This window comes from Nelumbo nucifera, chromosome 1 (assembly GCF_055504915.1).
Source record: "Nelumbo nucifera cultivar China Antique chromosome 1, China Antique-T2T, whole genome shotgun sequence".
Taxonomy (NCBI): domain Eukaryota; kingdom Viridiplantae; phylum Streptophyta; class Magnoliopsida; order Proteales; family Nelumbonaceae; genus Nelumbo; species Nelumbo nucifera.
In genome coordinates this window covers 11,481,116-11,494,980 of record NC_142649.1, presented here as the reverse complement: position 1 = coordinate 11,494,980, position 13,865 = coordinate 11,481,116, and the positions used below count along the sequence as shown (strand labels likewise).

The 13,865-nt window shown below is 42.3% G+C and overlaps 1 protein-coding gene across 34 annotated transcripts in view; it reads right to left on the bottom strand.

Moving 5' to 3' along the window:
* The window catches only part of LOC104610268 (putative cyclic nucleotide-gated ion channel 5), a 132,663-nt gene that overhangs the window by 26,543 nt on the left and 92,255 nt on the right, over window positions 1–13,865 (bottom strand). For 29 of the 34 annotated variants that reach the window (XM_088890605.1, XM_088890622.1, XM_088890714.1 and 26 more), the window contains one exon: window positions 11,718–11,856. In XM_088890605.1, coding sequence (XP_088746731.1) covers window positions 11,718–11,856 — 139 coding nt within the window. The remainder of the gene's footprint in view (window positions 1–11,717; window positions 11,857–13,865) is intronic. The other 5 variants (XM_088890726.1, XM_088890685.1, XM_010276801.3 and 2 more) reach the window with 1 other exon arrangement.

Below are 13,865 nucleotides of genomic sequence, written 5' to 3'. Positions count from 1 at the left end.
ATATGAATGACACTTGAGAGTTGGTAGATCTTCTTGAAGGAAAAGAATCAGTGGAATGTAAGTGGGTGTTCAAAGTGAAGTATAGGGTTGATGGTATAGTAGAAAGGTACAAAGTAGACTGGTGGTAAAAGGGTTTACACAGGTGTGTGGAGTGAACTATGTGGAGACCTTCGCCCTTCCTTTTACTGGCAGCTAATCTTGACTGGTATCTTCACCAATTGGACATTAAAAATGCATTCTTGAATTGTGATCTAGAGGAGGAGGTATACATGACTCGGCCTCTCAGTTTTTTGTGCCAAAGGTAGTGAGCAAAAGGTGTGCATGTTAAAAAATCATTATATGAGTTAAAGTAGTCACCTCAGGCTTGGTTTAGTAAGTTTCACTTGGTTGTACAACAGATGGGGCTTAAACAATGTTAGTCAGATCATACTCAATTTGAGGCTGTAGAGAACACTGATGTGGACCCCACAGCTACGGTCCCACTGTGTTCGTATGGTAGAAGGTGTTCTAGTCTTCCTAGGGTTAGCCGTTGGTCATTTAGTTGTTTCAGTTGCTATTTATTTCTGTCTTATTTTGCTCTATTATGTTATGTAAAGACTAAGGGCAGATCTGTCCTTTCCATGTAATAAGCATAACCTATAAATATTAATTAAAGTGGCGGCGGCAGAACATTAAGCTTCTGCTCCTCCTTTCAACTCTTGTGTTCTACTGCTTCTCCTCCCTCTTCCTCCTCTCTTCTCTTACCTTTCTTCTTATTTTCGGACCTGAAATCCATTAGGGTTCAAGACTGATAACAATCCTGAACTTCTACTTGGTATCAGAGCCAGGTTTCTCATGTGAGTCTAGTCCAGCCGACCACATGAGAACCATCTAAGGCTGTGTTGAGCAGGAGACCAAGAAGAAGAAGAAAAGAAAGAAGAAGAAGGAGAAGAGGAAGAAGAATAAGAGGCAGTTGAGTTAAGGCCTCAATCAAAAAACTTGGCTTTAGTCGAGTGAAGCTTTCTATTTATACTGTTCTGGCCGTACATACCAATGTGACTACATAATTACGAAAATACCCTTGTGGGTACTAAGACTGTGTACAGTACATATAATACACCTGTACATGTTTGAGATCCAGCCCAATCTGCATCTGTGTAAATTTCAACCCTCAAGTGTCCATGTTTCTGGAATAATAAACCAGCACCCGGGAACTTCTTAAGATATCGTAGAACTCTCTCCGCTGCTTCGAGATGGGGTGACCTAGGTGCATGCATGAACTGACTGAGGACACCAACAGCATATGCTATGTCTGGACGAGTCATAGAGAGGTACAACAATCTCCCTACAAGCCTCTGAAATTGCTTCACATCCTTAAGTGGTTCACCTTGGCTGTCACTTAACTTATGGTTGGGGTCAATAGGAGAGTCAGCTGGTTTAACCCCAATCTTTCCAGTGTCCTTAAGCAAATCTAGGACATATTTCCTTTGGGAGATGAAGATACCCTTTTTTGATCGGGCAACCTCAATCCCAAGGAAGTATTTGGCGGGTCCTAGATCTTTCACTTCGAATTGAGTAGCAAGGAAGCCCTTCAAACTTTGAATTTCATCCTTCCAGTCACCAGTAACAATTACGTCATCCACATATACTATTAGGGTAGCCATCTTACCTTCTACTCTTTTTACAAACAGTGTGTGATCTGACTGACATTGCTTGTATCCCCTCTGCTGAACCAAGCTCTTGGTGATTGCTTCAGCCCATATAAAGACTTCTTCAACTTGCACACCTTTTGTTCACTTCCTTGAGCCAAAAAACCAAGGGGTTGAACCATATAAACTTCCTCTTCAAGGTCACCATTCAAGAAGGCGTTCTTGATGTCGAGCTGAGGTAGATCCCAATTCAGATTGGCAGCAAGAGAAAAAAGGACTCTAATAGAGTTCATTTTGGCTACAGGGGCAAAGGTTTCTGCATAATCAACCCCATATACTTGAGTAAAACCCTTTGCCACCAAATGAGCTTTATACCTCTCCACGGTTCCATCAGCCCCATGCTTAACAGTGAACACCCATTTACATCCAACTAGATCCTTTCCCTTAGGGAGATCAACGAGTTCCCACGTGCCATTCTTATGAAGAGCATCAATTTCTTCCTTCATGGCATTTGTCCATTCTGGTACTGAGAGTGCTTCTGCCACATTCTTGGGAATAGGGATACTGTCAATGGAGGTAAGGAAGACACGAAATGAAGGTGAGATGTTCTCATAGGAAACAAAGTTGGAAATGGGGTGTTTAGTGGTGCACAACCTAACACCTTTCCTGTGGGCAATGGGAAGGTCAAGATCATTAGCAACAGGGAGGTTGGGAATCAAGTTACCTGAATGAGTATGATCTTCTCCCAAGGAATTTGATGGCATTTGAAGCACGGCTTCTGGATTCTCCACAGCTCTTGAATCTGGTTGGCCTTTACGACGACGAGAAAAAACACGGAAAGGAGGAGGATCAGAGGGAGAAGGGGGAGAAGGAGAAGGAGTAGGCAGAGGAGGAAGTTGAACCGATTTCTCCTCATACCTACACTCCCCTTGAGGAGAAACAGGAAAGAAGGGCTCATCCTCAAAGAAGGTAACATCCATGGAGACAGAATTTTCGAGAAACAAGATCAAAGCAACGGTACCCTTTTTGAGAGAATGAGTAGCCAAGAAATACGCACGGGATAGCACGAGAGTCCAATTTCCCCCGGGTGGGAGATAGGTTTTGGACAAAGCACCAACAACCAAAAAACATGAGGAGGGATAGAAAGAAGAGGGGCTTTAGGGAAGAGAAGCTGATGTGGGGCTTTGTACTCTAACCAACGGGAGGGCATTCGGTTAATGAGGTATGTAGAACAAAGAATAGCCTCAAGCCAAAAACGTTTGGGAACATTCATGTGGAGTAGTAAACCCCGTGCCACTTCAAGAAGGTGTTGGTTCTTCCGTTCAGCCACACCATTTTGTTGTGGTGTGCGGGCACAAGAGCTCCGGTGAAGTGAGCCATGAGAAGCAAAGAACTCCGTGAGGTCACTATGAAAAAATTCTTTTGCATTGTCTGATTGGAATATTTGGATTTCGGTCTGAAATTGGGTGAAGACCATCCGCTGAAAGTCTTGGATAATTTTTGGTACTTCCTCACAGGTTCGCATTGGATATACCCAAGTGTATCTGGAATAATCGTCAATGAAGGTAATGAAGTACTTGTAGCCACTCTCAGAAGGTAAAGTAACAGGGCCCCACACATCAGAATGCACAATGTGAAAAGGAAACTCAGATTTACTATTTCTTTGAGGAAATTGAGTTCTACAATGCTTGCTTAACTGACACGTTTAACAAGAAAAATTAGAAACAGACACGGACTTACACAGTTCTGGAAAAACAACTTTCAAGGATTCAAAAGACAAGTGACCCAAACGACAATGCCATAAATACATTTTACTCTTTCTGAACTAACTCATAGACCCTGTAACAAGAAGACCAGCCGTATTCTCCAGCATATAGAGTCCATCAACCATACGACCCCTACCAATCGTCCTCCCCGAGGCCAGATCCTGAATCACACAATAGGAAGGGAAAAAAGTCACGGAACAATTTAAGGAATTTGTAACACTACTGACTGAAAACATTCATAGGAAATTTTGGAACATGAAGAACATTAGAAAGAGTAAGGCCAAGGGGAAGAGATAGAGTTCCTTGACCAGCTATGGGAGAGTATGATCCATCAGCTAGTCTCACTTTATCTCTTCCGGATAGAGGGTGATAAGTTTGGAAGAAAGAGGACATACCAGTCATGTGTTTTGACGCTCCAGAATCAATGATCCATGGAGAGTCAAGGTCGTGAGAAGCAACATGGAAAGCTGTGGCAGGATTACCTGATGTGGATGCAAAAGAGTTGGTGGGAGGATCATCCATCTGGCGAATTGTTCTACCATAAAGCTCCAAATGGTCACGGAAGGAGTTGACAATATCCTCCCTTGGGTCGGATCCAGAGTAGTTATGTTGGCCATGTGGTGTTTGAGTCACAGTGGAGGTGGAGGGCTGATTCTCCCGAGTAACCATATTGGCCATGTGGTGTTTCTTGGTACCTTGCTGCCCGGGTATTCTACTACCATCTGAACCTTGCTTCTTAGGTAAATCCTGAGCCCACTTCGGTTTCCCATGGAGGTCCCAACAGGTATCTTTGGTATGCCGGGGCTTCTGACAATTAGTGCACCACAATTTTTCCTTATCTTCTGCTTTCTTCTGGAAATCCCCTCTCTTGAAAGAAGGTCCTCCACTAGTAGAGGGACCCCCCTTTGCCACCAATACAATTGCATCCCCTTCGGTGCTGTTCATCAAGTTCCTTCTGCTCTCTTCAGACTGGACAAGAGCATAAACCTCCTGAATTGAAGGAAGATCCTTAGAACTCAGAATTTGTACTCTGATGGGTTCATAGATAGGATTGAGACCATGTAAAAAGGCAAACACCCTTTGCTGTGAGACAAGTTTCTTATACAATTTTGCATCTTCCTCACACTTCCACTCAATATTCTGGTAATGGTCCAACTCCTTCCAAACAGTTGTTAGGTCAGAGTAATAAACTGATAAACTCCTCTCCCCCTGTTTACAAGTAGATGAAGCTGCTTGCAGTTAATAAATTTTGGCATAGTGTCGAAGTTCAGAATATGTGGACTTTGCCTGATCCCAGATCTCATTTGCAGTTTCAGCCCACATGAAGTTCTTCCTTATTTGCGGTTGCATGGAGATCAACAGCCATGACATGACCATACTGTTCTCCTGATCCCATCTATCATGTTCTGCATTTCCAAAGGGTGGTTCTTTGATTCTTCCATTTATGTAGCCTACTTTTCCCCTTGCAGTTATGTATAGTTTGATCCCCCTTGACCACTCTAGGTAGTTTAACTCGTCAAGAGGAACAACAGCCATAGGGAAGGATAGGTCAGTTCCCACTCATTCCATTCAGCATTGTGGAGATTCCGGATGTAGCTGAATCTTCACTACTCATGATTCTCAGTTTAGAAGTACACAAAACCAATGCACAGTCTTACAAAGCTGCAACAGTCCACAACTAGACACTTGCTGATTTTCGGCCTCACAGAGAACCAAGCACAAACACTGCAGCTGCAGTACTAGGGTTTATGACCTACACTGTGTAGGAGTCCATAGAACAATATACGAACTGCACATGCAGTGCAACCCGGTCTGAATGACCTACAGTTCATAACTTTGATACAGCTTCTTCAGCAAAAAAAAAACACACAGTAGGAACAGCAATACAAGTGGTGATTCACCACACCTAATCAGCTGATATCCTCTTTCCAGGGCAGCCGAACAGTCACTTCAAGTTCTAGGGTTCATCAACAGTCCCTTAGGGAGCAGACTAGGGCAACAAACAATCGTGAGGAAGGTGAACAGTCCCTACTCAGATTTTGGGACATTAACAGTCGTGCAAGAAGCCATAAACAGAAAAAAAAAACAGTTCAGTACCAGCACCTGATACTGTAGCTGAACCCTTTTTTCTTAGTACCAGCAATAGGCAGCACAGTCGTGACTCGAACTTCCCTTCAGCAATAGGAAGCACAGCCTTCCTTCAAGTTTTTACAGTCCTCTTAGCCAAAGCAACCTCAGTTACCAGCAAACATACATGTAGCCGAACCCTTTTTCTGTGCTAGGAAGTTGAACAGTCAGCTTACTTGTAGCAGAGCCCTACTCGGCGGTGGAGACTAACCGCAGCACTAGAGAAGCTTCCTCTTCGTTGTCTTCAAGCATCAGAACCATAGCTCCTCAGCAGCAGTGGAGAGAGACCTCAGCAATTATAGCTCCTTCGCAGCAGGCCTGGATAGACCTGCTCTGATACCATGTTGAGCAGGAGACCAAGAAGAAGAAAAGAAAGAAGAATAAGAGGCAGCTGAGTTAAGGCCTCAATCAAAAAACTTGGCTTCAGTCGAGTGAAGCTTTCTATTTATACTGTTCTGGCCGTACATACCAATGTGACTACATAATTACGAAAATACCCCTGCAGGTACTAAGACTGTGTACAGTACATATAATACACCTGTTAACAGGCTGAAAGTTGAGAAAATAGAGTTCATTGACTGATTCTTGGAGATCTCTAGAGGGTTTAGCAGCTGTTTGAAGAATTGCCACAGTTGCAGCGTGTTGGTGATCAGGAAGAATTAGAGAAGGCTAGGGTTCGGGTAACCTTGGAAGGCAGCGAACAACATCCTATTGTAAGTTTTTTTTTTATTTTCTGAGAGAAGTAATATCAAAGAAGATAGGTTGGACCTATCTAGCAAGGGCGGCCGAACCATTCTAGGGTTTTATCTTTCTATTCTCTAGGGTTTTGTCTTAACCCTGCGGCAAACCCTAATACTGGACTGAACCTTGTGATCTAATACTGCGGCAAACCCTAATAGTTCTCCTCAACATTGATCAGTTTTAGGGTTTCATATTAACCCTACTACAAGCCTTATCCGTACGGTATTGTCTGGAGTGTACGACTGAGAATTTGCTTTTAGGACTGATTAAAACCCCAATTCAGCTTCAGCATATCAGATTGTTCTTCAAACTGTTTTTCAGTTTTCTTTTGGGGTTTTCGAACTCTTCTAAGGGGGTGGAAACAGTTCGGACTGTTGTTGTTGTGTGTGGTTATTGGTTTCAGATCAGTTTTATACCTGTTTCATGCACATCTACTGTTAGTACAGATTGGTTCTATACTGATTTTGTGATTGTGGTTGATAGTCCAAGTGCTGTTTTGACTGTAGTAACCCTAATTTTGAGACTTCTGGTTCTTGACCGAAATGGAGTTTAAGAATCAGGCAGAAGGCAATTTTGGGAACAACAGTTATGGTGGTGGTTCTGAGACAGGTTTTCAGATTACAACCGTAAGATTTGATGGATCAAACTATTTGGAAAGGGCCCAATCAGCCATGATGGCTATTGGGGGAAGGGGCAAAGTAGGGTATCTCTTGGGAGATGTGACAAAACCTTCCAAGGGAGACCCTATGTATACCAAGTGGGTCTAAGAAAACTACTTGGTTATGACATGGCTGTGTAATTCTATGCAGCCTCATATCAGCCGAAATTACTTATGGGCAAAGACAACCAAGGAGATATGGGATGTGATGAAAGAAACTTACTCCCAACCCCCTAATGTTGCCAGAGCATATGAATTGAAATGTGAGGTGAATACCCTTAAACAAGGAGAGAAACCGGTTTAGGTCTACTTCTCTACCTTGAAGTCCCTGTGGCATGAGATTGATCACTTAGAGACTCTTGAGTGGGAGAGTCCCAAAGATGCTCAGACCCATAGAAAGCACATCGAGACAAATAGAGTGTTTGAGTTTTTGGCAGGACTGAATTTAGAATATGATATTGTGAGGCAGCAGATTTTGACCAGGAGGAAAGTCATGATGCAACCTCAGCCGCTTACAACTGCCTTAGTAGCTGTCAAACCCAAAACAGGGGGTGATTCAGAGAGGGACAGAAAGAAGGAAGATAAAAGGGATGTGGTGTGTGAGCATTGTAAGAAACCTAAACACACAAAAGAAACATGTTGGAAGCTGCATCTACATTTGGTCCCGACAAAGTTGAGAAACAAAAAGGGTAATGAAACCTCCTTACAGCAGTATATCTTATTAATCGGGTTCCTTCCCGGGTTCTTGATATGAAACCTCCTTTTTCACTTCTATACCCCAATGAGGAGTTGTTTACTATTCCCCTCAAAACATTTGGTTGTACCTGTTTTGTTCAGCTTCTCGGTCCCCATCACTCCAAGTTTGAACCCAAGGCCTCCAAATGCATCTTTCTTGGTTATGCACAAACTCAAAAGGGTTATTGCTGCTATGATCCTGTCTCAGGGAAGAAGTTTGTATCCATGGATGTCACTTTCTTTGAGGAGACGCCCTACTATTCTCGGATCTCTCCTCAGGGGGAGAGTAGTGAGCGTGTAGATTTGGGTCATTTTCTTCAGGGGGAGTGCAGTGAGGGCAGGGTTAATACTTTTGGGGCTGTTCCTTTACCTATTCCATTGGGTGATGAGGGCTGCAGTAGCGAGGGTGGTCAGGGGGATCGGGAGTTGAGAGTCTATCACAGGCGATGCAGGCAGGTTGATCCCGGTCATCAGCAGTCCCGGCCAGCTCCAACCTCTTCTGCGGCTCCAAGTCCAGATATTACAGTCCCAGGGCCCACAGAGACTCCTTCCATTGTTGCTACCTCACCCCCTGCAGATGACCTTGACCTTCCCATTGCCATCCGTAAAGGAAAACGGCATTGCACCACATCTACAACCCACTGCATCTCCCAGTTTTTTTCCTATGATCGCCTATCTCCCTCCTACAGGTCCTATCTCACTTCTGTTGCTAATGTCCCTATTCCAAGAACAGTGCAAGAAGCCCTATCAGTCCCGGAGTGGAGAGGTGCAATGCAAGTTGAAATGGATGCCCTGTTGAAAAATAATACCTGGGAGCTAGTTGATCTGCCCAAAGGAAAGAAACCAGTTGGATGCAGATGGGTATTTACTGTGAAGCACAATGCGGATGGCTCCATTGAGAGGTACAAAGCTTGGCTAGTTGCAAAAGGGTTCACCCAGACTTATGGTATAGATTACTTGGAGACCTTTGCCCCGGTAGCCAAGATGACCACCATTCGAGTTCTATTATCTCTTGCAGCAAGCCACACTTGGCCTTTGTACCAAATGGACGTTAAAAATGCTTTTCTGAATGGAGACCTGCAGGAAGAGGTTTACATGTAGTTGCCTCCTGGATTCTATGATACAGAGACAGGTAAGAAGGTCTGCCGGCTCAATAAGGCATTGTATGGTTTGAAGCAGTCACCTAGAGCTTGGTTCGATAGATTCAGACTAGCCCTTGGGAAGTTCGGCTATGTACAGGCCCAGTCAGATCATACACTGTTCATCAAGAGGGTGGAGTCCTCTCTGACACTACTTGCAGTATATGTTGATGATATTGTGGTGACAGGAAATGATAGCCATGAGATTGAGTCTCTCAAACAGCTCCTTCATCAAGAGTTTGAGGTGAAAGATCTTGGTGCACTACGGTATTTTTTGGGTATTGAGGTTGCTAGATCTAAACAGGGGATCTTTGTCTCTCAGAGGAAATATGTTCTAGATCTGTTGGTGGAAACTGGAAAGCTGGGTGTCAAACCTGCGGATACACCCATTGAATAGAACCACAGGATTAGTGCAGAGAGTGGGGAGCTGCTTGAAGACAAGGTTATGTTCCAGCGGTTAGTGGAAAAGCTCCTATATCTATGCCTCACTCGGCCAGATATCAGTTATGCAGTTAGTGTTGTCAGTCAGTACATGCATTCTCCTAGAACCACGCACCTTCTAGCAACAGAAAGAATACTAGCATACTTGAAGAGATGCCCAAGTAGAGGTATACTGTTCAAGAACAATGGCCACATGAAGGTGGAGGTCTATACGGATGCCGATTGGGCCAGGAGTGTTGATGATAAAAGGTCTACCTCTAGATATTGTGCCCTTGTGGGAGGTAACCTAGTCTCTTGGAGGAGTAAGAAACAGAGTGTTGTCTCCCGATCTAGTGTTGAAGCTGAGTACAGGTCAATGGCTAACGGAGTGGCTGAAATTCTTTGGCTGAGATCACTACTTGAGGAGTTGGGTATTGAGTATGAGAAGCCCCTGATGCTGTATTGTGATAATCAAGCGGCTATTAATATAACACACAACCCAATGCAGCATGACAGAACTAAACATATTGAAGTTGATCGACACTTTGTACGAGAGAGGGTCTCATCACAAGAAGTGTGTCTCCTGTACATCACCTCCAACATGCAGCTGGCAGATATCCTCACCAAAGCTGTACCACGGAAGAAGCTAGAGGCGGATCTATCCAAGTTGGGAATGATAAACATTTATTCCCAACTTGAGGGGGAGTGTAGAGAACACTGATGTGGGCCCCACAACTACGGTCCCACTGTGTTCGTACGGTAGGTGTTCTAGTCTTCCTAGGGTTAGCCGTTGGTCATTTAGTTGTTTCAGTTGCTATTTGTTTCAGTCTTATTTTGCACTATTATGTTATGTAAAGACTAAGGGCAGATCTGTTCTTTCCATGTAATGAGCATAACCTATAAATATTAATTAAAGTGGTGGCGGCAGAACATTAAGCTTTTGCTCCTCCTTTCAACTCTTGTTTTCTACTGCTTCTCCTCCCTCTTCCTCCTCTCTTCTCTTACCTTTCTTCTTATTTTCGAACCTGAAATCCATTAGGGTTCAAGACTGATAACAGTCCTGAACTTCTACTGAGGCGATGGGAAAATTGCAGCTCTAACTGTATATGTTGATGACATAGTGGTCACAGGGGATTGGAAAACTGAAATATATAAGTTGAAGGAATACTTAACCACTCAATTTGAGGTGAAAAATTTGGGTCCCTTACATTATTTCCTTGGGATTGAAGTTGTTCACTCTCAAAAGGGCATCTTTATCTCTTAAAGGAAATATGTCCTAAATCTATTAGAAGACATAGGCAAGTTAGGAGTGAAACCAATTGATTCACACATTGGCCCTAATCGTTAGTCGGGTGATAGTTAGGGGGAAGCTATAAAAGATGTGAATAAGTTCCAGAGACTTGTAGGGAGACTCTTATATCTATCCATGACCAGGCCCGACATTTCTTATTCTGTGGGTGTCCTCAATCAGTTTATGCATAACCCCAAGACTACACACTTTGAAGCTGCAGAAATGATTCTTAGATGCCTCAAGAAGTTCCAAGGGCTGGTTTGTTATTCTAGAAGCATGGGCATTTGAAAGTTGAAGTGTATATCGATACCGACTGGGCAAGGGCAGTTGATGACAAAAAGTCTAACAATGGATATTGTACTTTTGTGGAAGGAAACTTAGTCACTTGGAGATCTCAACTCTTTTTGATGTTTTTTAATTGTTGCCTATATATATTAATAAAATCTGGCCCCGCTGGATCCAATTGAAGATCTCAACTCTTCCTCTTCTCCTCTCCCTTCTCTCTTCTTCTTCCCTCTTTCTACTGTTTTTAGTGCTAATAGCAGTGTTATCATGTGCATAGCTAGGAGTAATACAGTAATTTTACTTGACATTATATTCTGTTTTTATTACTTACGATATGTCCCACTTGCACGAGTTATTCTTGATTCTGCTACCTATTTTGCATTTTCTCTCTTCCTTCTCCCTTCTCTCTCTCTTTTTTTTTTTTCTAAGCATAAAACACACAAACAGAGAAATACAAAAATGGGTTCAGAACCTATACTTACCCAGGTTATGGTTGACCGTTCATCTAGTATAACTAAAGTAGTGCTTGGTTAGGCACATTATGTCACACAAGTTGTACCCTTACTAAATGGTTTACTTGAGCTACATCTAACTTTCCCATGTCTCCTGTGAACCTGGATTTATGAAGATGAAATTGAAGAATGTTGTCGGTTCAAGTAGATTGGGGCCACTTGCACCTTTGTGCATAATATGTATCAATTAAGGAGCCATATTACTTGTATTTTATCAAGGTCATTCTTGTCCTAGAACAATGACTTGTTAATTGTTATTAGTAATAAATTAACAAGAGTAGTGGAGGAAGGCCAAGCAGCCATTCTACCAATTTGTTTCTATTTATTCTATCTTCTTCTTCTTTCTCTAAGGTTTTTTCCCATTATTCATAAACAACCATTAGTCAGTAAACAAATAAATAGGTTCTGAATTTACCTGCATGTTGCCAATTAGAAGAGCAAACAGGATAAGTCCAAAAATAGCAAGTGCTATGGAAAAGATAACCTCTCCAGGATACGTACTGGTTTCTAGCCCCTGGCCAAGGGTACTGTTGAAAGTAAAAGAAATGTCAAGACTGTAAATCAAAGTATCAAACATATTGATCAGACTATGAACTTATTAGTTACTTAAATGTGAATGAACCAATGAAAGGAAAATTAAAAAAGAGAATACCACCACTTCAGTCGAACAATTTTAGACAAAAGAACAGTTTGTAAACCAGTTGGATGCTTATCCCAAGAAAATTGTTGGGATATATACATGTAATTATTGATTGAATAACAGGATAAGTATATCTGTAAATGTTTTCTATCTTATCAAGTATCAGTGTAATGGATGGGAATAGTAATACTGGAGTGAGTTGAGGACTATCTGGTTGGTATGAGGATATTCATGCTGTAGTCAGATCTAACCTATCATTTAGCCATTTGGAACAAATATGGAGATGCAGACAGTATAACTTTTTTAAGCTACATGCATACTATATAACTTCAAGTCCATTCATTTGATTGTAAATTGCAAAAATATTGTAAACGACAAGAAAATATTGCTGCCTATCAATTGGGTGATTAACTTATACAAGAAAATATTGTAAACGATATTTTCTTGTTAGGCCCAACAGCTGGCTGAGATGACATCTTAGCTAATCCAACCCAACTGGAGCATACCGCAACCATATAGGTAGGGCCGTCAATGGTCTCTGAAGATCCAACACTGGATCTTGCATCCAACCCAATCACTTGAATTTGGATGTTAGAACCTACATCGTTTAGTAATTGGGCGGGTTTTGGTCTTCTTCTTGGGCGTGAACACCTTCATTGGGAGTTACTGCTACTTCGTATCAGGTATATCCCTCTGCTCCCTTTTGGTTTCAGATCTGGTCTGGTTTTGCGTTCAAGATTGATCATTGAAAATGCAGTTTTCTAAAATAGGGAATGCGATTCCCAGATGAGAGAGAGAAATTTTTGAAATTTCGCCCAACCTTCTTGCAGGGTTCGGCCATCCATATGATGGATCTCTCATCCCTTCAGATGTTGCATCCATTGCAATAATAGGATGGTTATGACCATTCAATCAAACATTTTGGAAAAGAGCTAATTGTGAGCAGAGCCTTGCAAGGGACAGACAGTTACCCCCAACCTCAGCTGTTCACACTGGTCTTTGGCATATGTACTATCTTACATGGGAGCCATGTTTTGGCCTTAGATTACAATTATGCATCCTGTGGTCCCAAAAACAATGTGCTCCCCTACTTCAAACTCATAAAATTGGACCCTTACATGTGTATCCTCTATAGCTGTGTAGACCCATGTAGTGGATAACTAACATGATTTTAAACAAAGAGATGAGGTTTCCGATTCAGACATGACAGACCCTTTGTTAAGAGCATGAGGGCATTTCTGTCCTTTTGTGTCTTGTATTTGGGTGCCTATTCAAGGGCACCTTTGTAATTTTGTTTATGAAGAAGAAATGAAAAGTCTCTTGGTGTGAACAGTACCACACCAACCATTCTCGACACAATCAAGAAAACTCTTTGCTGCTGGTCATGATTCACAGACAGATCTACTGACATCAGCACGCAGCCAGTTGACATCAGCAGTCCGTACAGTTGGCGGCATCTTCATGGGTTTTTTATGGTCACTGATTCGCCCTGATTTTAGGGGAATTTTGGTATAAGTTTCATGGTGGTTTGAAGTTGTTTTGGATTTTTCGGATGAAAATTGGCAAAAAATCCAGATCTGGAATTTAGGGCTTGCATGCTCGTATGGTGGATTGGTTACTACTGAAACCTCTTGTGTTTGAGTCGTGATAAACCCTTGGGACTGTAGGAAGTAGTCCTGAATTTTTTAGAGCCCTAAAATTTTTTTGGGAATTTTTTTCTTTCCATATTTTTCCTCCAATACCTATTTTTCCTAGGTTTTTTGTTGTAACTCGTGTCTAATCTTGTGGAAAAGGTGTCTGGGAGTTCAGCTGTTGTTGGAAGACTGTGGTACTGGTGAGATTTTTTTTTTCGAGGGGTTGTGATCAATGGACTCATACAAAGACGTCCGGATACCTACCTATGTTCTCCCGGGAAGCAATGAC